The following is a 23,071-nucleotide window of genomic DNA, read 5'->3' on the forward strand; positions in this document are numbered from 1 at the left end:
ATGACTACGCAAAACTAACTGAATGAATCCAGTAGTCGTATATGTTGGATAAATGCAATTGTAACCTCCACAGCAGGCTTTATATATCTTCATGCTTTGGTAGATACATTTCCCTGAAAGGTACGTAAGCATGAATTAAGACGACGCACTTTCCCAAAAGGAAAATTAGGACAGAGCTCTCAACTTCAATTTATATAGATGTAGGTTTTATACTGTTGAATGAGTTTTTAATGGAATTTTTTTTTCTTCTTCTTTACTTAATCCTCCATGGAAATTTATGGGAAGCCAGAGCCCTTGCTACGCTAAGTTGGTTTGTGCAATTTTCAAAATTATTCCTTTGGATTTGTAATGAATATTGTTTTCACAATTAATTAATAGTGAGATGCTTTCTTTATAGCCTTATTTTTTTTTTAAACCATGTTGGAACCATGTTAACTAAATCAGATGTAGATGTAGCCATGTTAAAACTAAATAAGATGTAGACTGCTCCTTAATACACCAGTTTTACCAAGCTACCCACATCAACACCACTCATTATGGCAGCTCTCCGCCAGTTGGCAATGTCCCTTTGGCCCACATCGTAGCCCAGCTGTTAATTATACTTGGATAAATAACAGAAGAACAGAGGTGGAAAGGATTGGTTTGGTTTGGTTTGGTTTATTGGATTTATATGCCGGCCTTCTCCCAAGGACTCAGGGCGGCGTACAACATTAAAAAAAACACATATTACAAAAGTTTTTAAAAAATTAAATAGAATATCCAAAACAAACCCAATTAAGATTAACAATAACATTTTTTTAAAAAAAATAGATTAAAATTAACAATAATCAATAATTTATTTTGTTTTGTTCAGGCCAGGCTGGCTTGCTGGAAAAGTCAACTTTTTAGGGCGCATCGGAAGGACCGGAGGTTGGGGATCATACGAAGCTCCGGGGGCAGCTCATTCCAGAGGGAAGATGCTCCCACAGAGAAGGCTCTCCCCCTGGGGGTCACTAGCTGACACTGTCTGGCCGACGGTACCCTGAGGAGGCCAACTCTGTGGGATCGCACTGGACGGTGGGAGGCTACCGGTGGCAGTAGATGGTCTCGCAGGTACCCTGGGCCTAAGCCATGGAGTGCTTTAAAGGTCATAATTAGTAGCTTGAATCGCACCTGGAAGACAACCGGCAACCAGTGCAGGCCGCCTAAAAGGGGTGTAACATGGGAGCATCTAGGTGCCCCCATGATAACCCGCGCAGCCGCATTCTGGACCAGTTGAAGCCTCCAGGTGCTCTTCAAGGGCAGCCCCATGTAGAGAGCGTTACAGTAGTCCAGGCGAGAAAGGATGAGGGCATGAGTGACTGTGCACAGAGCATCCCGATCCAGGAAGGGGCGCAACTGACGTACCAGGTGAACCTGGTAAAAGGCCCCCCTGGTCACGGCCGTCAGGTGTTCTTTCTGGAAATCTTTTAATCCAATCCTCTCCTCAAGTAGGAAACTCTATAGCATTCTGGACAAATGGTTGTCCAATCTCTTCTTAAAAATGTCCAGTGATGGAACACCCACAACTCCTGGTGGCAAGCTGTTCCACTGGTTAATTGTTCTCATTGTTAGGAAATTTCTCCTTAGTTCTAGGTTGCTTCTCTCCTTGATTCATTTCCAGCCATCGTTTCTTGTTCTCCCTTCTGGTGCTTTGGAGAGGTGGTGGACCCCTTCTTCTTTGTGGCAGCCCCTCAAATATTGGAACACTGCAATCATGTCTCCCCTGGTCCTTCTTTTCATTGGACTAAACTTCATTAGAAGGCAGCCTCCTTTTTGTCCTGCACACCAAAGTCCAAATATTACAGAAAGACAAGGCAGGAATCTCCCTTCCCAATATCTTAAAATCCAAGATTGAATTCTATTTCTTCTTCCAGCCAAATTATGTTTCCCAACACCAAGCTGGGTTTCTCCAACATGCTAAACCTTCTTAAATCCAGATTGGGAGCTGACCCAGGACGAAGGGATGCTGGGACAGAACAAAAAGTCAGCAGGGCAACAGAATGGGAATCAGGTGAGAAGTTGACCAACAGCTGCCCTAATGTATTGCTCAGGAAACTAGCCCAGCAGAGCTTCCATGGGAAGAGGCAGTCTACCCCAAGGAGCTCTGTCTTCAAAGCAAGAAATGAGAAACAGGCAGCTTGGTGAAGGTAGAAAAGGTGGAGCAAGTGACCCCTGATAGTGGGGATAAAGGGAGGTGGCTCATCTCCTTGGGGATCTGAAGGGCTTTGTGACTTCACACTTGCAGGCTAAACTGTCAGTTGCTGCCAGTTATCAGTTATCAGAGTGAAGATGCCTCCCAAGGGGCAGGCTGGTCTTCAGAGGGGCTCCTGATCTCTAATGGGGAACCTTCCCTTTTTTTGGTAGCCAGCGATCAGTGGGGTAAGTGAGGGAGAGAGTTTGGGTTGGGATCAGAGTGAGGTGAGGATCAGGATAAGTGGGAGAGTCAGGGAGGTGGAGAGAGATGAAGAGGGAGAGGAAGAGGAGGGACAGAGAGGAAAGGGGACAGGGAGAGGAGTGAAAACGAGGAAAGATGAAGAATAAAAGGGGAGGGGAGAAAAGAAAGGGAAGGAGAGGGGAGTTAGGGAAAGAGGGAAAGAGGGAGATGGTGATAGGCAGGAAGGGAAAGACAGATCATGAGATGGTTAGGGAAGGGAGAGAAAGAGAGGGGGAGGGAGGCAAAGCAAAGGGAAGGGAGGGCAAGAGAGCAAGTGGGGAGAGAGGGGGAAGGAAAAGAGAGAAAGGGAGTAGGGAAGAGGGGAGGGGCAAGGGAGATGGGGAGAAGAATGGGGAGAGTGGGAGGGGGAGAGGGAAGGAGGGAGAGGGGGAGAGGAAGAGATGGAGGGAAGGAAGGAGAAGGAGGGGAAAGATGAAAGTGAAGGAAATAGGGAGGGGCAGTGGGACAGGGATGAAAGAGGGGAAAGTAAGGAAGGGGACATGGAAAGGGAGAAGAGGGAAGGGGGATGTGAAGATAAGGGAGGGTAAGGGAGAGGGATAAAGAAGAGGAGGGGCCAGTGCCTGGGTGAGGAGGAAGAGGAAAGGAGGGAGAGAGGGGAGGGGCTGAGGAATGGAGGGGGAGATGAGAGGGAGTGAAAGGGGGATGTGAAGGAGACAGGAAGGGGAGAGTGATAGGGGAATGGGAAAAGGTGGAGGTGGAGAGTGAAGGAATGGGAGTGAAAGAGTGGGAAGGGTAAGGTGAGATGGATCATGAATGAGTTGGGAGGAGGGTGTGAGGGTGAGGGGAATGAGGAGGGGGATGAGAGGTGGAGTTAGACCATGATACAAATCCTACCTGTCAATGATTACTTCAGCTTCAACCTCAATAATACACAGGCAAACAATAGCTACAAACTCAAGGTTAACCGCTCCAAACCCGATTGCAGAAAATACGATTTCAGCCACGGAGTAGTCAACGCCTGGAATGCTCTACCTGACTCTGTTGTTACATCCTCAAACCCCCATAACTTTAATCTCAAACTGTCTACCGTGGACCTCACTCCATTCCTAAGAGGCCCATAAAGGGGGCGTATTGTCCCCATTTATTTGTACTCATTTCATGTGCTCAGGTCCATATTTATACTTATGCCTGTTCTCTCGTACATGTTTGACAAACTAAATTTTTGAAAAAAGAGATGGATTTGGAGAGAGGAAAGCGAGAGTGGATTATCAGATTACAGATAGTGTTGGAAGAAATATCCTTCTGGGTTCAGCTCCAAGTGGGGAAAAAGACACTGGAGACATGGAGGCTGCTTGGAAAGATGGTTTAATGGCAGAAAGGACACATGGCTTGAGGCCTGAACAGAAAAGGTGATCACATGCTTCAATGTTGGTGGAGAAGAAGAGAAGGAAGGATGAGATGCTGAAAGCCCTTGGTTTTATGCCCTCTCTGGCCTTTGATCTTGAGCTTGTATTCTGATTGGTTGTCAGAATCCCATGGGGCCTGGCATGGGCAACTCTCTAGGCTGTGTTTGAATCCAGGTTTGGTTGAGTTCTCAGATGCCATGTGGTGAGTTGGGTAAAGGCTAATCATGCCTTAATCCCATCACCTTGTAGCTAAAGGGGAGAACTTTATTATGTAAAGGGACTGGCTTGGGCATCTTAATGGCCTATTGTCAAAGGGGGATGGGCAGGAAGCTGCAGGGAGCTACTCTGTCTTTAAAACATGTTTCTTCCTTTTCACATCCAGGGAAATGTAATATTCTGCCTTTTCAATATTTCCTAGGATATTTCATTTTTTGGGGAGAGGGCTGGGTGATAACTTCCTACAAGAGAAAAGGAGGCGGCTGACACTTGGGAACACACAAAAAGAGACTATTTAGCAACATGCAATCTTTAGCTGATTGTTTTTCTAAAAGGTTTGATAAACTACTAAAGGCCATGGAAAACATTCTGAAGAAACTGACCTTAAAGACTTTAAACAGACAAAAGGAACTTCTTTTCAAAGCAGTAGACACGTGGGGAAGAAATATGGACTCAGAAACAACATGGACGTGGAAAATATTCAGAGCCCAGTAAATTGGCTGGGAAGAAAAATGGACTCAGAAATAACAGAGTCAACTTGATACACTTTCCTGAAGCTCAACCCTGCATTTTTATATAATAACAGAGAACTCTCTGGGTGGATAAGTGGCAAATGAGTCTTTTTAAAGGGGCTTGAAAGAGAGTGGGAAATGGACTTATTACATTTAATTGAGGAACAATCTTATCTGTTTTGTGGGCAGGGGGGAGATAGATTGGCTTTGGAGATTGGACTTATTGTATTTAATCAATCAGCAATCAACACCATCACTCTGCTAAACAAATAATTCTCTCAACATTGTCAAAACATTCACTAAATCTGCATTACTATTATTATTAGTCTTCTCTTCATTCCTATGACCCATCTCCTCCCACTTATGACTGCAGGACTGTAACGTTGTTGCTTGTATCCGTACAATTTATATTTATATTGTTTCCTGATTGGTTATTTGTACCCTATGACAAATACCAAAGACAAATTCCTTGTGTGTCCAATCACACTTGGCCAATAAAGAATTGAATTCTATTCTATTCTATTCTATTCTACTCTGTTCTGTTCTATTCTATTCTATTCTATTCTACTATTCCCTATTCTATTCCTATTCCTATTCTATTGAGATTGTATTAAGAAACAAATGTGGATATTTAATCTAGGACCAATTAGGGTTAATATTTGGAATGATTTGGGATTGAAACCATGGTACATTTTCTATACGTTGATTACAATAATAGTTTATTAACAGGGTTTTTGAATTTCAATGTTGTCTATCTTTTATTATTATTAATCTTACTACTTTTACACTTTTATATAATATGTTTATTATTGCTGTGGCTAGAATGTAGTATTGCAGGCTGACTGCCCACTGCCAGGAGTTCAATCCTGACCCGCTCAAGGTTGACTCTTCTGAGGTTAGTAAAATGAGGGCCCAGATTGTTGGGGGAGGGGCAATAGGCTGACCCTGTAAACCATTTAGAGGGACTGTAAAGCACTGTGAAGTAGTATATAAGTCTACTGCCCTTCCATCCATCCATCCATCCATCCATCCATCCATCCATCCATCCATCCATGATGCACAGTGGTTAGAATACAGTATTGCAGGCTAACTCTGTCCACTGCCAGCAGTTCAATCCTGACCAGCTCAGGGTTGACTCCATCCTTCCGAAGTGGGTAAAATGAGGACCCAAATTGTGAGGGGCAAGAAGCTGATGCTGTAAACCACTTAGAGGGGGCTGTAAAGCACTGTGAAGCGGTATATGTCTAAGTGCTATTGCCCATCCATGAGGCACAGTGGTTAGACTGCAGTATTGCAGGCTGACTCTGCTCACTGCCATGAGTTCAATCCTGACCAACTCAAGGTTGACTCTCCTGAGGTTACTAAAATGAGGAGCCAGATTGTCGGGGGCAAGGGGTTGACTCTGTAAACCATTTAGAGGGGCTGTAAAGCACCACAAAGCGGTATAGAAGTTTAATTGCTATTGCTACATATTTACCTAGCATGCTAGGGTGCATGGCATATCAGAAAATATAGCATGAGTGAAACCTGCCCGATGGCCTTTTAATTTATGAGCCAGCAATATGCTGCAGCTGCCAGAACAGACAATGTGATTCTCAGTTGCATTCAACAGAAAAGTAGTGTGAAGATTACGAGAAATGATAGTACTGCTTTATACCACACTGGTGAGGTACATTTAAAATATTACATCCTGTTCTGGTCAAAAGAGTTTAAAAAATATATGCTGAAGCCCTACTGCAGAAGCAGTGCAGAGAAATGCTATAAAAATAGGGTTTAAAAAGGAGGTTGGAAGCTAAATCCTATGACCAGCTAAAGGAATCTAGAAGGTATGTCTGTCTCATGAAGGGAAGGCTTAGAGGATACATGCATCTTAATTATTATTTATCAAATTTATATGCTGCTCATCTTCCAGTACTTGAAGGGCTGCCACAGGGAAAAAGGGATCAATTTATTCTCCAGAGTACTTAAAACCAGGCCAAGAAGTAACCAGTGTTCATTAAAGAGAGATCATTGAACTTAGAACTAAGGAAAATTTCTTAGCAATGAGAACAATTAATCAATGGAACAGCTTTGCTGTGGTCCAGAAGTTTGGGTGATCCATCACCGGAGGTTTTCAAGAAGAAATGGGACAGCCATTTGTCTGGTATAAGATCACCTGCCTTACACTGGAGGTGGGACTAAAACTCTAACCCTAACCCAACTTTTAAGGTTCCTTCCAAACCTATAATTTTATGATTCAACAGAGAAGAGAGGAGGCAATAGAGAAAAGGAAGGTAAGCCAAGGAAATATAGACGAATAGGTTGTGATTAAGCAACTGAATTGAAGTAAATGAGAAATGGTGAGTTGATCCAAATTGTATTTATTTATTTATTTAAATCTTTGAACACTGCTAGTACACACCAACCACAGCAGCTAACAACAACAACAAAAAAGATCCAACATCATTAATAGGAATCCTAGCAAAAAGATATGCTGGAGCAGTGTTTCACAATCTTGGCCACTTCAGGATATTTTATGTGGACTTCAACTCCCAGAATTCAACTTTAAGACGGGTGGACTTCAACACTCAAGAATTCCCCAGCATGCATGCTGGTTGGGGAATTCTGGGGATTGAAATCCACACATCTTAAAGTTGCCAAAGTTGAGAAACACTGTGTTAGGGCAAGAGAGGGCCCATTTTCATAAAGTTAAATTAGAATTCTTGTGGTGTATGTCAGCACACTAACAAGGTTAAATGTTTCATATATTTTTTTACAGGCAACTATTTCAAATTTTGCACATTGCACATTGTGGGTAGAAACTGGACTCCAAGGTCAGATTCCAACAGCTGAATGAAGCTTCAGTTGATTCCTTTTTGCAAACTTGGAGGGATAAAAGCTTCAACAGGATAACATATCTTGGGGGTGGGCAGCTGCCACATTTTGAGAGTGTGACCATGAGCCTTGGACCAAGGATTGGCCACGGAAAGGAGAACCAGGGTTAACATGCTCTTTTTCAGAAAATAAGTGGGTCTGGTTTCTCCCTGGCTTTCTCCCCATAGCTTCCTCTAGCTGTTTTCTATTCTATTTTTGCTTGAACCACCAAGCACATTTCAACAGCTTTGAGGTCTAGCAGGTGGCCGAGAGGCATTCTTCTTAAACCAAGATAATGTCATGAACTTTGTGCTTCCTGCAAAACATCTCTTTCATTTAACCCTTTTTTAAAACCCAAAACATGGGTTTAAAAAAAAGAGAGAAAAGAAAAAAAAAGAAAAAGAAAATAAGAAAGAAAAAAAATAGGCTGGCAAGAGCAGAAGCCAGAAGACGCCGATATTTATCGTCATATTGTGGCTTTAGTGGTTCCCGAAAGCCAGCTTGTGCATCAGAGATAACACTATGCTGAATTTTGTTTTAATCACATTTTGAATTTCTTCAGTTTTTCTCCCCTTCCGTTTTTCTCTGTTCTCAGAACATTTGAGAATTTGTTTCAGATTTCTCTGTGATGCACTGGAACTTGCTTTTAACAGAAAGGAAAAAGAGGGAGACGGCTGAGGCTGCTATTTTTTTCATCCATGTCCTCTCACTGGCCTGCAGCATCCCTGGCTGATCCTACTTTCCAGTCTGGAAAAGCCACTGGGGAAGAGATCTCTCAGGAGGATCTATTGGAAACCAGAGAACCTGTAGATCATCAGTGAGATGACAAGATGCTTGCGCTCTGAGGGATGTGCTCATTCACTGAGGGCAAGATCATGAACTTTGACCTGAGAGGAGTTCTCCAAAATTCCCCTATCCCTTAAAGCAGAGTTCTCCGACCTTGCCAACGTTAAGACATGTGGACTTCAACTGCCAGAAGTGGACTTCAGCTCTGGGAGTTGAAGTCCATAAGTCTTAAAGTTGCCACGGTTGGAGGCCCCTGCCTTAAAGGAAGCTCAGAAACCAATTTCATGCAATTGAAGGAGAACTAGTAGGAAAACGCTCCACACTTTTCAGCCCAGCAGTTGTTGGAAACTCTCTTTTAGGAGAGAAAATGGCAAACTGGCCCTGGCATGAACTGCAATGATAGATTTATTTGGAAGTCTGCTCTTGCAGAAGCTGCTCACTTCTTCATGATTTTCACAATAGCTATGAAGATGACGATTGCAATGAAGGCTACCACGGCCATCACACCTGGGACCCACACCTGCGAACCTGGAATGAGAAGGGAGGCAGTAGAGAAGAGGAGAGATGGGGAGAGAGGCAGAGAATGAGAGAAAGAAAGACAGAGAGGAGGAGAGAGGGAAAGAAGGGAGAAGAAAGGAAGGGAAAGGAAAAGAAATAATGGAGGGGAGAGAGATATGATGGATGTATGGAGGATGGATAGATAGATGATAGACAGAAGATAGATAGATAGATAGATAGATAGATAGATAATGGATGGATGGATAGACGAACAGACAGACAGATAGAAGATAGATAGAAAGAAGATAGATAGATACAGACAGAAGATAGATAGATAGATAGATAGATAGATAGATAGATAGATAGATAGATAGATAGATAGATAGATAGATAGATAGATAGATAGATAGATAGATAGATGATAGATAGAATAGATAGATGATGGATGGATGATGGTTGGATAGATAGATATAGGGATAGAGCGAGATATAGATGATAGATGATGGATTGACGACGAGTGGATGGATGGATGGATAGATAGACAGACAGACAGAAGGTAGATGAATAGATAGATTAGACAGACAGAGAGACAGACAGACAGATAGTAGATAGACACAGATACAAGATAGACAGAGAGAAGATATAAGATAGATGGATGGATGGACGGATGTGAGGGAGGGAGGGGGAGAGAGACAAAGACAGAGAGACATAAAGACACAGAGAGAAGGAGGAAGACAGGAGGGAGGACACATTACATCAGTCTGTTTAGAAACTGAAAATGTTGCTTCCAAAGAATGGCCCAGATAATTTATGAAAGCAATCCTATGCTCTTTTTTTAAAATTGGTTTTTCAGATCCACTGGAGATATGGGTGGGGATGCTGATAATTTTTCAGTTTATGTTTTGGGTGGGAGAATTCAGGGGCCATTAAAAATAAAAACTGGATCTTAAGTCCTTTCAGAGAGGAAGGCAGCTGATATGCTACTCCTTAAGTCCCCCCCCCCACCTTCTCTCCAACCCCAACGGGCTGCAAAAGAACAGCCATCCCAGGGCATTGGGTGTTGAAAACTTCAAGTGGAATCCCAGGGGCATCAAACCGAAGAGGGTGCCATACCCCAGAAAGATGGCTGGTCATTGGCGTTCCGGGTTTCCAAGTGTGAGGGGGCTGCGAACACAATAGGTCCGTAGGAGACCACCTTCATGTACTCATCCTCCAGCTGCCTCTTGTTCCTCTGCTTGATGGGACATTGCTGTCACCCAACGAAAAAAGAAGAAGTAAGTTGGCGCTCAACAGAAGCCCCTACAAATGGTGGAGCTAATGGTCAATCATGAAGCTTGCTTTGCAAACCCAACATGTAGGCCACTAGCCAACGGGCAGGCAAAGAAATCCCATCGTCCCCAACCAGCAAGGAGATATAGGTACTGTAATCCGTGTACTAAAAATAGCCTTTCTCAATTGGAACAAATTAGACTGGAATAAACAGTTAACAGTAACATAGTTGGAAGGGACCTTGGAGGTCATCTAATTCATGCAGGAGACCTATACTAGGGATTCGAACCGCCGAACTGCCGATCTTTCTGATCGACAAGCTCAATGTCTTAGTCACTGAGCCACCTGGCAGGCTTATAAAACACTGGCTCCAAATAAAACTGGCACTGTCGTGAGGTTTTTTTTTCTGCCCCTGTAACCCAAATCATCTGCAGAAATGACAGGTAGTCCTCTACTTATGAGGCCAACACTTCTGTTGCTAAGCCAGACAGTTGTTAAGTGAATTTGCCACCTTTTACAACCAACCTTGCCACAGTTTTTAATCGTTGCAGATGTTAAGTTAGCAACATGGTTGTTGAGTGAATCCCCACTGACTTTGCTAGTTCAGGAGGACACAAAAGATGATTACATGACGGTTATATTTAAAGACAGTTATAAAGTTATAATATTGTGTGGGCATGGAGAGGAGAGGTGTGATAATCAGTAAATAACCTTTAGTTAACTACAATAATAACAATGAAATGTTAATGGACAATATTTAATGATACATACAGGTGTGTTACGGGGGGGGGGGAGAAATGCTTAGATATCTTACTTAACCGAATTAATTTTAGAACATGTCATAAAGGTGTAATGTTATTGGAGATTTATTGGAACTGCAAATGAATGCCAGTAGGTGGTTGTGTCTTCTACTTCAGTTGACTGCCTGCTACAGTTCGGCAGTTCAAAACTCACCAGGCTCAAGGTTGACTCAGCCTTTCACTGTGAAGCAGTATATAAGTCTAGGTGCTATTGATATCTACCTACCTACCTACCTACCTACCTACCTACCTACCTACCTACCTACCTACCTACCTACCTACCTACCTATCATCTATCTATCTACCTTCCTTCCTTCCTTCCTAACTTCCTTCCTTTCTTCCTTCTTTCTTTCTTTCTTTCTTTCTTTCTTTCTTTTTCTTTCTTTCTTTCCTTCCTTCCTTCCTTCCTTCCCTCCCTCCCAGTGGTTAGAATGCAGTATTGTAGGCTAACTGTGCCCACAGCCAGCAGTTCAATCCTGACCAGCTCAATGTTGACTCAGCCTTCCAGCCTTCCAAGGTGGGTAAAAGGAGGGCCCAGATTGTTGGGGGCAAATAGGCTGACTCTGTAAACGGCATAGAGAGGGCTGGAAACCACTGTAAAATGGTATATAAGTCTAAGTGCTATTGATACCTTCCTTCCTTCCTTCCTTCTTTCCTGTTAGAATGCAGTATTGCAGGCTAGCTCTGTCCACAGCCAGCAGTTCGATTCTGACTGGCTCAAGGTTGACTCAGCCTTCCATCCTTCCGAGGTGGGTAAAAGGGGGCCCAGATTGTTGGGGGCAAATAGGGTGACTTTGTAAACTGCTTAGAGAGGGCTGGAAACCACTGTAAAATGATATATAAGTCTAAGTGCCATTGATACCTTCCTCCCTCCCTCCCTCCCTCCCTTCCCTCCCTCCCTCCCTCCCTCCCTCCCTCCCTTCCTTCCTTCCTTCCTGTTATAATGCAGTATTGCAGGCTAACTCTGCCCACAGCCAGCCGTTCGATCCTGACCGGCTCAAGGTCGACTCAGCCTTCTGTCCTTCCAAGGTGGGTAAAGCAAGGACCCAGATTGTTGGGGGCAAATAGGCTGACTCTGTGAACCGCTTAGAGAGGCCTGCAAAGTGGTATATAAGTCTAAGTGCTATTGTTATCGCTATTAATGATCGGCACGATGGATGACCATAATTCCTGGCTTCATTATGGTTTTGATTCAAGGATTCCCGAAAGCTCTGCCTTCTTCCCAGGGATTCCAATCCTTTCTCCGGAGTCTCCGGGAATGCACATAAATGAGCCGTTCAACCCCCAATAAGATACAAAGAAGTGCCCAGCGTGGCGTAGCCATGCGCAAGAGATGCAGGTTCACCTTGACGCAGGGCTCCTGGTTAGCTGGAATGCAGAGACGGACTTGGCAGTGCAGGAAAACTTCGGACAGGTTCTTGAACTGGAACATCTGAAAGCTAAATTTTGCCACCGTGCTGGTTCCGATGACATTGATGAACTCCAGCGTCTTGTCGTGTGGACACCTGGAAGAGATCAAGGCTTCCTTAAGCTGCCCTTCCCACCAGCACTCAAAGCATAGAATAACTCCCAGATTAACTTAGACTTAGAATCACTTTATTGCCACTTTGAATGTAAACTAATTGGCATACATTAGAATGAAATTTCATTGCATGCAGCTCTCAAAGGGTCACCCCTCCAATATACACTACATAAATATGACATGAATAAATAAATAAATGGATCAATAAATGGATAGATGAATGAATAAATAAATGGATAAATGAATGAATAAAAATGAATAAAAATGAATAAATCAATGGAAAAATCAATGAATCAATAAGTAAATGGATATATCAATGGATAAATCAATGGATAAATCAATGGATAAACCAATGGATAAATCAATGGATAAATCAATGAATCAATCAATGAATAAATAAATGGATAAATAAATGGATAAATAAATGGATAAATAAATGGATAAATGAATAAATGGATAAATGAATGAATAAATCAATGGATAAATCAATGGATAAATAAATGAATAAAAATAAATGAATAAAAATAAATGAATACAAAATTATGCATATACCCATATATAACACAGAGAAACAACCCAGTCTAATGTATACATGTACATGGTGAGAAAACCGAATCTTGCAAGTTTACCAGATGGATGGATGGCCTAGGGAACAAATCTGCTACAGAGTCTGGTAGTCCTGCTAGAAATACTTCAAAATCTTCCCCCAGAGGGGAGCAACAGAAACAGACCATAAAGTGGGTGTGTGGGGTCTCTAACAATGCCTTGAGCTCTAAGCACATAGCACATATAAGCCTCGAGTAATGGGAAGCTTCTTGGTTGTCCTCACCGCTCTCTGTAGGGACTTTCTATCTGAGGTGCTGCCACCATCAAACCAAACAATGATGCATTTCGTTAAAATGTTCTCAATCGTGCCTCTGAAAAAGGGGCAGGACAAAAGGAGAAAGATGTGCTCTTCTGACCCAATGCAGGAAATGCAGGTGCTGATTTGCACACTTCACTAAAGATGACATGTGGCGAGACCAATCCAGAGGGTTAAGTTATCTGTATCCCCCAGATACTTAATACTGTTGGCCACTCATAAATTTCATAAATAAATACTTGCCAGGCATCCAAATTCTAATCATTTGACAGATCACAGATGCTGCAACAATCTTAAGTGCGAAAACCAGTCATAAGTCACTTTTTTTTGTGCCATTGTAAGTTTTAATGGTTACCAAATGAATGGTTGTAACTCAAGGACTACTTGTATAGCCATCTATCTATCTATCCATCCATCCATCCATCCATCCAAAGAGATCTCTGGTTTCAAAATGACCCCAAATAATTGTCCCCACTTCCCATCACTCTGGCTCTTCCTAGAGAGAAACCCAGCCTCGCCGCTTACCCCTTCATGATGAGGTAATGCTTTGTGCTGTCATCGGGGTCATTTGTTGGGGTGCCCCAGCAGTCCTCCACACTTAGGAAGAAGTACTTCACCTGGTCTTGCCCTTCTATCTGCAGGAGGACGTAGAGGGTGTCCGACATGAGAAGCGACAGCGGCTGCTGGATGTGGGGCTTCTTGAAGCTGGCACTCTCGTAGAGGCCCATGGTTACGGTGAAGTCCCCTTCTTTGACTGAAAATTGCACAAACCTAGGAAATAGAGATGTCTCCCATCAATCAATCTGTCTGTCTGCCTGTCTATGTCAGGGGTCGGCAACCTTAAACACTCAAAGAGCCATTTGAACCTGTTTCCCACAGAAAAAACACCGGAAGCCACAAAAACCTTCCCGTGCTTGACTATTTCCTGAGCGGCTATAATACTAGCATATGTAGTTGAATTAAACATTCTGTTTTCTTCTGAAACTTCTCTTTCCTTGGATTTATCCATGGTTGGCCTACTGGGTGTTGAAAACCTCAGTAAATCATGGGCCAGTGGATGTCGGACATTGGCAGTTGTGAGGCACATTGTGAGTGACGGAGCCACAGCAAAAGGATGAAAGAGCAGAGCTGCCGGTTGTTGACCCCTGGTCTATATGAGGAGGGAATGAGTTTCTAAGCCATGCTGGTGAGGAATCCTGGGAGTTGAAGTCCACAAGTCTTAAAGTTGCCAAATATGGAGACCTCTTGGGCTAAGCTATTGTTCTCCTAAATTATCCATGTGAAGTCGATGGTACCTATTCAGTTTTTGACTTCTATTTTTGACTTCTGTTTCGATGACAGATTGGTCAATTTCATGCCAGCAGAAATATGCTGCTGGAATTCAAGAGAAAGATTTCGTTCTTCAACTTCTTACAACTATCCCTTATTTTTTTCTATTCTACTTCCTCTGAATTCCTCCAAACTTCAATTGTTTCTAAATGCCTATCCAAAGAAGTAAAGCAATTAACATGCAACTAATAATCAACAGCAGGAAGACTGAAAACACAATAAAATAAATTGATGAGATGCACTTAACATCAAACTATTGTATATACCTGGTAAAAGGGAAACACCTTTATTTTATTCTAAAAGGTATCTGGGACAGGGTGTAAATAAAATATGTACATTGCACACAAAAACAAAGCATAGTTATGGCCTTGAGAGCACTCACTCACTCACTCAATCAATCAATCAAATGAATAATAATAATCGTGCTGCGTAATTCTCATTTTTATCCTACCGCTTCACCAGCTACTCACTTCCCAGCCTACACCTGATCAGGTCCTACATCAGGGTGTCAAACTCACATTGTCACGTTGTCATCATTTGATGTATCAGGACTTCCCCCCTTTGCTAAACTGGGTGATAGCCTTGTCCTAAATGAAGGACCTGGGTGGGCCCAGCCAGGGATGGGATTTGGAGGTTCTCCGGACTGGACATGACTTTAGCTACAGGTTCTCCCCACCCTGGGTGAACTCGTAGAAGCCCACTCCTGCTTCTAGCCCTTGGAGATATGGAATCTATTGCTTTTGAAATACTAATAAACCTATTGTCAATTATTCTATGCCAAGCCATACTGTTCAGTATCTTGGAGTTTTAGGAAGGGGTCCTTTCTAGCTGAACCTGTTGGAGATTTGATCTAACATGGCATCTATCATCAGGTTGTCGGCCATGGCCAAACCCAGCATCTCTTTTGACCATGGTTATCTCCATATAACATAGGATGGGTGCCAAAGCTCGCTGCTTCGTCTGTTGAAATGCAGCTTGCCAGCCTACAGAATGGCCTAAAACTAGCATAGCCATCCTAACCTAAGACAACAGAGAGGTAGTTAAAGGGAATGCTTAGAGTAACCCAAGCTACAACATACGTGTCCGTAGCCTGGAGTGAGTATTGCAAGCTGATGACACGCTTGTAGGCATAGATGCAGGAGAAATGTATGAGAATCACATTGCTCCTGGTGATCACACCGTTATCCTCCCGGTCTGACTTGATCACATTGTCGTAAGACACGTGAGAACCATTGACCTGCAAAAAGGACCAGAAACTAGATTAAGGGCCAAGATCAGAATTGTGGGCGAAGACTTTAGTAATCCATACACCAGAAGTGGCCATTTCTAAATTGGATGAGCTCATATGATTAGTCCTTACGCTTATGATCATTGCAACCTTCCCACGATCACAATTTGGGAGTAGTTATATACAACAATTGCAGCATTCAGGAGTATTCTGACCCAGCTTCGCAAACACGACAACCCTCTGTGGTTGAAGCAGTGATTCATTGCTTCAGTGATTTATTAGGAGCCCCGGCAAAAAGTTTCCCTCTCACCGCAGGCTAACAAGTCTGTCCGGCTGGGAGATGAATAGTTGTCTGCCACATATATACGCCTTTTATCCCTAAGCTAAGGTGTGGCTTCGCTAGGAGCAGTGGCTCTTCTGTCCCAAGGACCGGCCCATAGATTTCCACTGTTCTCCTCTCCTCTGCCTCCTGCTCATCTATGCATCAAGTACTGGATCCTCTTCTTCCTCATCAGCCACCATCAGACCTGGGAGCTGTTGACTCTCCATCTGAGGGCTGATGGACAACCCAGGCTCCACCTCTGTCTCTATTTCTTACAGCTCCATTCCCTCTTCCCCCTCGGAGCTCTCAGGCTGCCTTGATGCTGACCCTGATTCCCACGCTGCCTCCTCCTCCTCCTCCTCCTCCTCCTCCTCCTCCTCCTCCTCCTCCTCTTCCTCTGATTCAGCTGCTGGAGGGGCTGGTGGCTGACAGGCCGCAACAAAGGGTCACATGATCACTGTTTATTACCTTCCCAGCTGGCTTCCAACAAACAAAGTCAATTGGAGAAGATAGATTTGCGTAATGACAAAAAAAGAGGACATAATATTGAACCTGGTCACCTAACAACTCATTTCATTACAGCAGTTGTGGTTGTAAGACAAGACCTATAGGTAGTCCTTGACCTACAACCATTCATTTAGTGACTGTTCAAAGTTACAACGCCACTGAATGAAGCAACTCATGATTATTGCAACATTCCCCATGGACACATGATCAAAATACAGAAAGTTGGCAACTGGCATGTATTTATGAGGGTGGCAGTATCCCAGGGTCACGTGATCACTTTTTGCAACCTTTTGATGAGCAAAGTCAACGAGTAATCCACATTTACTTAATAACTGTGTTATTAACTTAACTTCAGTGATTCACTTTACCACCGTGGCAAGAAAGGTCGTATAATGGGGCAAAACCCTCTCAGCCATTGTCTCACTTAGCAAGGACAATTTTGGGCTCAATTGTGGATGTAAGTCGAGGACTCCCTACTGTGCCTGTATACCTCCCCCTTACCTTGATCTCTGACCCGCAGGTTGTGTGGTTTTCTCCTGTCAACTTGGCTCCGAAGAAGCTTTCTCCATCCTCCTCTTGCTCAGAAACAGCGCAGGAACTATTCTTCAGGTGGACGGATCTCAGGGGGACTCTCAGGGTCTCAAACACTTCCTTCCTCACCAGCATCTTCATGTACTCCTCCTCGCACAGGAGTTTCACCTCCATGTCTTAAAAGAAGAACAGGGTTGGAAGGAGAGTTGGAGGTCATCTAGACCAACCCTCTAAACAAGCAGGAGACCCCCCATACCATTCTGGAAAAATGACTGTCTAGTCTCTTCTTAAAAACCTCCAGTGATGGAGCACCCATGACTTCTGGAGGCAAACTGTTCCATTGGTTAATTGCCCTCATTATTAGGATATTTCTCCTTAGTTCTAGCTTCTCTCTTTGAGTAGTTTCCACCCATTGTTTCTTGTCCTGCCCTCAGGTGCTTTGGATAATAACTTGACCCCCTCTTCTTTGTGGCAGCCCCTCAAATACTGGAATACTGCTATCATGTCACCCCTAATTCTTCTTTTCTCTAGACTAGCCAAACCCAAATCCTGCAACCGTTCTTCATGTGTTTTAGTCTCCAGGCCTTTGATCATCTTAGTTGCTCTTCTCTGCACTTTTTCCAAATTCTCAACATCTTTTTTGTAGTAAAATTGGTTGCAGTATTCCAGGTGTGGCCTTACCAGGCTTATAGCATGCTGGGTAAACTATGGTTTACTCCTTCTGTGAAGCTAGGAATAGATGTTTCTCCTTAATCCCAGGTTGCTTCTCTCCTTGATTAGTTTCCACCCATTGTTTCTTGTCCTGCCCTCGGGTGCTTTGGAGAATAATTTGACCCCCTCTTCTTTGTGGCAGCCCTCAAATATTGCAATACTACTATCATATCACCCCTAATTCTTGCTTTCTTTAGACTAGCCAAACCCAGTTCCTGAAACCGTTCTTCACATGTTTTAGTCTCCAGGCCTTTTCATTCATCTGGCCCCCTCAAGATCAATTAAGTGTTTCTTGGGAAACATAAAAAAAAATAGAATAACTCCAAAAGCTTCTAAGTTAAGAAAATTCCTTCTGAACATGGGAAATCTGTAGGTCTTTGCAACCCCTGGAGCAGATCAGAGGTGGGTTCCTACCGGTATGGACCAGTTGGGCTAAATAGGTAGTAACTTGGCCTGCCACGCCCCTGAACTGGTTCTTTCAGCACTGCTGTAGGAGCCATCATCTTGTCTTTTGCTTCTGCACATGCACAGAAGTTTTTTTTTAGTACTGTGCCTGTGCGTGTAGTGTGCACCAAGCATGCGGGTGCATGAAGCGCATCCCTGGGCAAACCGGCAGTAGCAGCAGTCGGAACCCACCCCTGGGGCAGATGTGTCTTACCTTTACAGAATCGTCCCGTAAAGCCGGTCTTACAAGTGCAGTTTGCCCTGTTGTCTACCACCCTACACACTCCCTGGTGAAAACAGGGGTTTGGGAGGCAGGGTCCCAAAGTCCTGCGAAGCCTCACTACTTCCTCTCCGCTGGCTTTACGGAGCTCCGTCAGGCGATCTAGAACAGAAGGGATCCATCAGATGGTTGGTCACCTACAGAGAAAACCCTACTTTCGCCCTTCCGCCCCAACAATCTCAGTTTCTCTGCACCTGTTACTTATTGCTGGCTCCGTCTCACTTTAGGGCAATTCTTGGAAGTCTTATAAAAATATCTTCCCCATCAGTGGTGGGATTTAAATTTTTTACTACCGGTTTTTTGGGCGTGGCTTGGTGGGTGTGGCAGGGGAAGGACACTGCAGAATCCCCATTTCCTCCCAATCAGCTAGGCCTCGGGAGGCAGAAAATAGATGGGGGTGTGGCCAGCCAGAGGTGGTATTTGCTACTCAAAATTTCCACTACCAGTTCTCCAGAACTGGTTAGAACCTGCTGAATGCCACCTCTGCTCCCCATCATGTGCACCCCAACTTTGTGCTAGGTATGCATAATTCCTGAGCATTTGGAAGCACCAGAAACAGCTGCACAGCTCCAAACACTAGATGGCAGCAGAGTTACTGTTTTCTGTGTTGCTTTGTTGACATCTAGTGGACCTTCGTCTTATGCAGCCCATGTCTGCAAGCCTTACACTATCTCCATTGCAAACTTGCCACAAGGTAGATGGATGTTATAAATAGAGGGGACCCAACCAGGGGTGAAATTCAGCAGGTTCTGACAGGTTCTGGAGAACCGGTAGCGGAAATTTTGAGTAGTTCGGAGAACCAGTGGGCCTCAGAGTGGAGAGGGAATGGGGATTTTGCAGTATCCTTCCCCCAGAAGTAGGGAGGGAATGGAGATTTTGCAGCATCCTTCTCTTGCCATGCCCACCAAGCCATGACTACAGAACCGGTAGTAAAAATGTTTGAATTTCACTACTGGCCCCAACCTCCAGTCCATGGACCAGCAGCGGGCCGCCACATGCCAGAAACCAGGCCATGCAAACAAGCAAAGCTTGCGAATGCTGGCTGGGGAATTCTGGGAGTTGAAGTCCGGACATCTTCAAGTTGCCAAGGTTGAGAAACACTGATCTAGAGGGATCCCAGAAAGATCCCTGGATGATGGACTATGACACCTAGTTGCTAAAGTCACGTTGCCCTTGGCAAAGTTAGATTTGTAACAGAAAACAGACATCTAATTCTGAGCTCGCAGGATCTGTGGAATCTCCTACTACAGGTAGTCCTCAAGTTGCAACAGTTCATTTAGCGACTGTTCAAAGTTACAACAGCCCTGAAGAAAGGGACTTATGACCGTTTCCCACACTTATGACCATTGCAGCATCCCCATGGTCACATGATCAAAATTCAGACGCTTGGCAACTGATTCATGTTTACGACGGCTGCCATGTCCCGGGGTGATGGACCACCCTTTGCAACCTTCTGACAAGCAATGGCAAAGCCGGATTCACTTAACAACCAGGGGACTTAACAACTTAACAAAGTTGATTCGCTTAGCAACTCTGGCAAGGAAGGTCGTAAAATGGGGCAAACCTCACTTAGCAAATATGTCACCTAGCAACAGAGATCTTGGAGTTGCTTGTGGTCTTAAGTGGCGGACGGCGTGAATTGCATGCATTTAATCTCTGATGAACAATGACGTTAATAAAGGTAACGATTTAGATGTACAACTGAGAGACCATTTGTTTTTCATGTGTCCTTCTGGAGAACCAGGTTATGTATCTCTGGGTGAGAAAAACCTTGGAGACGGAGCCAAGAGACAATGCTAAGAGAACGGTCAGATAAGACACGGCATGGCCCACAGCTGGGTGGTGTGTGGGGCAAGGCGCTCATTAGACCCTCCCTAATTTCTCAGACTGCAAAGATCCTGTTAATTGCAAAATCCTGCTAACCTAACTCCACAGTAAAGACAGAGCTAATACTCCTGGTCTTGCTTCTTCTCAGGAATAGCCTAAAGGAGAAACACCCAAGGTGCTAGACTCCAGAGGCAGCTGGAGGTTCACCCACCCTGCCCTCTAGCCAGCTTTTTCCCAGCAGGAAACCAAAAAACTTACATTCAGAGCTCTCAATCGCAGGGAAGAAGAGAATTGAAAATATAAGCCAGAACTTCATCATCATCTCCTGAAAGAAGAAAGAGGGGGAGCTATCAAGGTCAAGGCTCCTTCAAATAAATTCCCGGGTTCTTCGGTGAAGCTTTGGTAACAGTATAGAAAACTTTTCCATCAGAATCTTCCAGCACTCTTTTTTCCCCAGCTTCCCTAAGTCTTCTCTTGATGCTCTTCTATCTAATCAAGTCCGACCCAGTTGAGCTTCTAGATTCAGGCAAAGTCTCCCCATTTCTGCAATCTGAATCTTTTAAGGGTGCCCCATAATCCAATCCAGACTGGATGCAAAGCTGCAGCAAAGCAACCCCGATTCATAATCAAAGACATTCATTTTTTTATTTGCAATTTTACCCATGTGGGTGGATATGCTCAGAAAATATTTTAAAATATATTTATTTGAGCTCTAGTTTTATTTAATGTTTTTTTAAAAATGCAGATGAAGTATCTGCAACTGAAAAGGGATGGAATTAAGAATGAACCGAGAGGCCAAAGACTCCTTCAGTGATCTCTATACTCACCTTTATATCTTGTTGCATCTTCCACCTGCCTTACCTTCATAGTTTTCTTCCCACAGGCTGAATTTGCTTCCCAAAAGATGGATTGCTCTAAGCCCAAAGTGCATCCACCTTGAACTGCAGGTAGCGAGCCAGAGATGGGGGGAGGTTAAAAAAATTGAGATGGTGGTCATAGTCATGTGACTTAAGCCCCTCCCTCTTTTTTAAGGTGCTGCGTGCAAATGATGTACTTAAAATGGGTGGACTTTGAATGGCTGCCATCTTAACTTTTCTTGACTCCTTTGAGCAGAGGACTCTGCTGGGGGCATGGTGGAGGTTGGAGGTCCTTCCTCTTGAATATTTGTGCAACTGAGAACTTTCCTCACTAAGGGTGACCCTTCAGTTCATTCATACTTCCAAGAATGACAGTCCCCCCCCCTCTTCCTTCAAAAGATATTCATCAGCTGTCCTTCAAAAACACATCCATCCATGGTTAAGAGAACCTTGGCTTATTCAGCTCAAGAGTTTCCTGCATGCTCGGGACACACTGAACCATAAGCAGTCTTCACTGTTGACATTCATACCACAGTAATAGTTACCTGGTTTGTAGTTCAGAGTGCCATTCAAACACAGCCACCGTGAAGAGAATTGGGAGGGGGGGGATTTTCTTCTGTCTTTAAGTGACTATAAGTGCAACACATTTTGGGTAGAGAAATTAACTACAGGTTCCAAAATTAATTTTATGTATTTTTAGAGCACAGGGAACTACAAACAATCACCTTAATCACATTGATGGGGGTGTAAGCAGAATGGTTAAGATTACAGGGTAGTTTGTGTTTTATGGCATCCTAGAAACACAATCAATTTTATTTACATGTTTACAGATTGACTGGACTGTGGGTTACACAATGACCCCTGTCTTGCATTTAGACCAGGGGTCCCCAAACTTGGCAACTTTAAGACTTGTGGACTTTAACTCCCAGAACTCTCTGCTGGCTGGAAAATTCAGAGAGTTGAAGTCCACAAGTTTTAAAGTTGCCAAGTTTGAAGACCTCTGATATAGACATTGCATAGGCTGTTCAATTAATCCAATGTTCCTGGTTCACACAACACAATGGATTGACAAGTTTTATTCATTGGCTAGTTTTACTAGGTTATTTGTGACTCCTAGTCCCATTAGGGCAAGTCACATTAATAAATAGCACAGAAGACAAACGGACCATTTCAGTATGTCTCATCTTAAAATACCTTCTATGCCACAAACACTTTCAAGCCGGCAGTTAGTTTACTAATTATTTGGTATTAATTCAACTTGTTTAACTACTGACTCAATATGTGATGCAAAGAGGCATACACAATTAAAAGCAACAAACAACACCCTAAAAAAATATAATGAAATATATTGCTCTAATTACAGCCATTGAGATATTATAAAATCCAGAAGAAGCATCAGACATTTTTTCTACAATTACTTAAACCTGAAAAAAAAAAATCCTTCCCCAATTTTAATTTGAAATGCTTGAATTATTCTATCTAGTGGTAGATAAAAGTATTTTCAACCAATTGTTTCATCTTCAAAATATTTTCCGGTTCAACAAAGATAGGCGATTAAAGCCTTAAGAAAACTATTTTGCCTTTAAATGCATCTTGCTGGTTCAAAAACAAGCAAGGATATTCCCATATTACATCATCTGGGTGAAATATGATTAAAAATCTGCCTTTCAGACACCTGTTTAAAACAATTAATCTCCTCAACATTTTGAAGGTTACAAATTGAAATGGCGAATGGGGGAGCAAAGCCTCTAATTTTGAGAATTGCTCTAACTCAAATTACAGAGATTGTTTAGCTGTCCTGTTCCTTGAACTCTAGCGAAGGGCAATCACACCAAAGTTTTTAAAAAGTTGATTTAAAAGTGGTTTCTCTTTCAGGAATCCTTCCAATGTCTTCC

At 43.4% G+C, this 23,071-nt stretch overlaps 1 protein-coding gene across 1 annotated transcript; it reads right to left on the bottom strand.

Moving 5' to 3' along the window:
- Window positions 1-8,625: 8,625 nt before the first annotated feature.
- Window positions 8,626-21,164, bottom strand: LOC116517904 (uromodulin-like). The gene is made up of 9 exons (XM_032231089.1): window positions 21,147-21,164; window positions 20,578-20,644; window positions 18,427-18,594; window positions 17,028-17,233; window positions 15,549-15,706; window positions 13,666-13,911; window positions 12,102-12,261; window positions 9,801-9,936; window positions 8,626-8,717 (listed from the first exon to the last, which is right to left on the bottom strand). The coding sequence occupies exons 1-9, from the start codon at window positions 21,162-21,164 to the stop codon at window positions 8,626-8,628; spliced, it is 1,251 nt and encodes a 416-aa protein (XP_032086980.1).
- Window positions 21,165-23,071: the final 1,907 nt, after the last annotated feature.

The sequence above is a fragment of the Thamnophis elegans genome, chromosome 14 (genome assembly GCF_009769535.1).
Source record: "Thamnophis elegans isolate rThaEle1 chromosome 14, rThaEle1.pri, whole genome shotgun sequence".
NCBI classification, from domain to species: domain Eukaryota; kingdom Metazoa; phylum Chordata; class Lepidosauria; order Squamata; family Colubridae; genus Thamnophis; species Thamnophis elegans.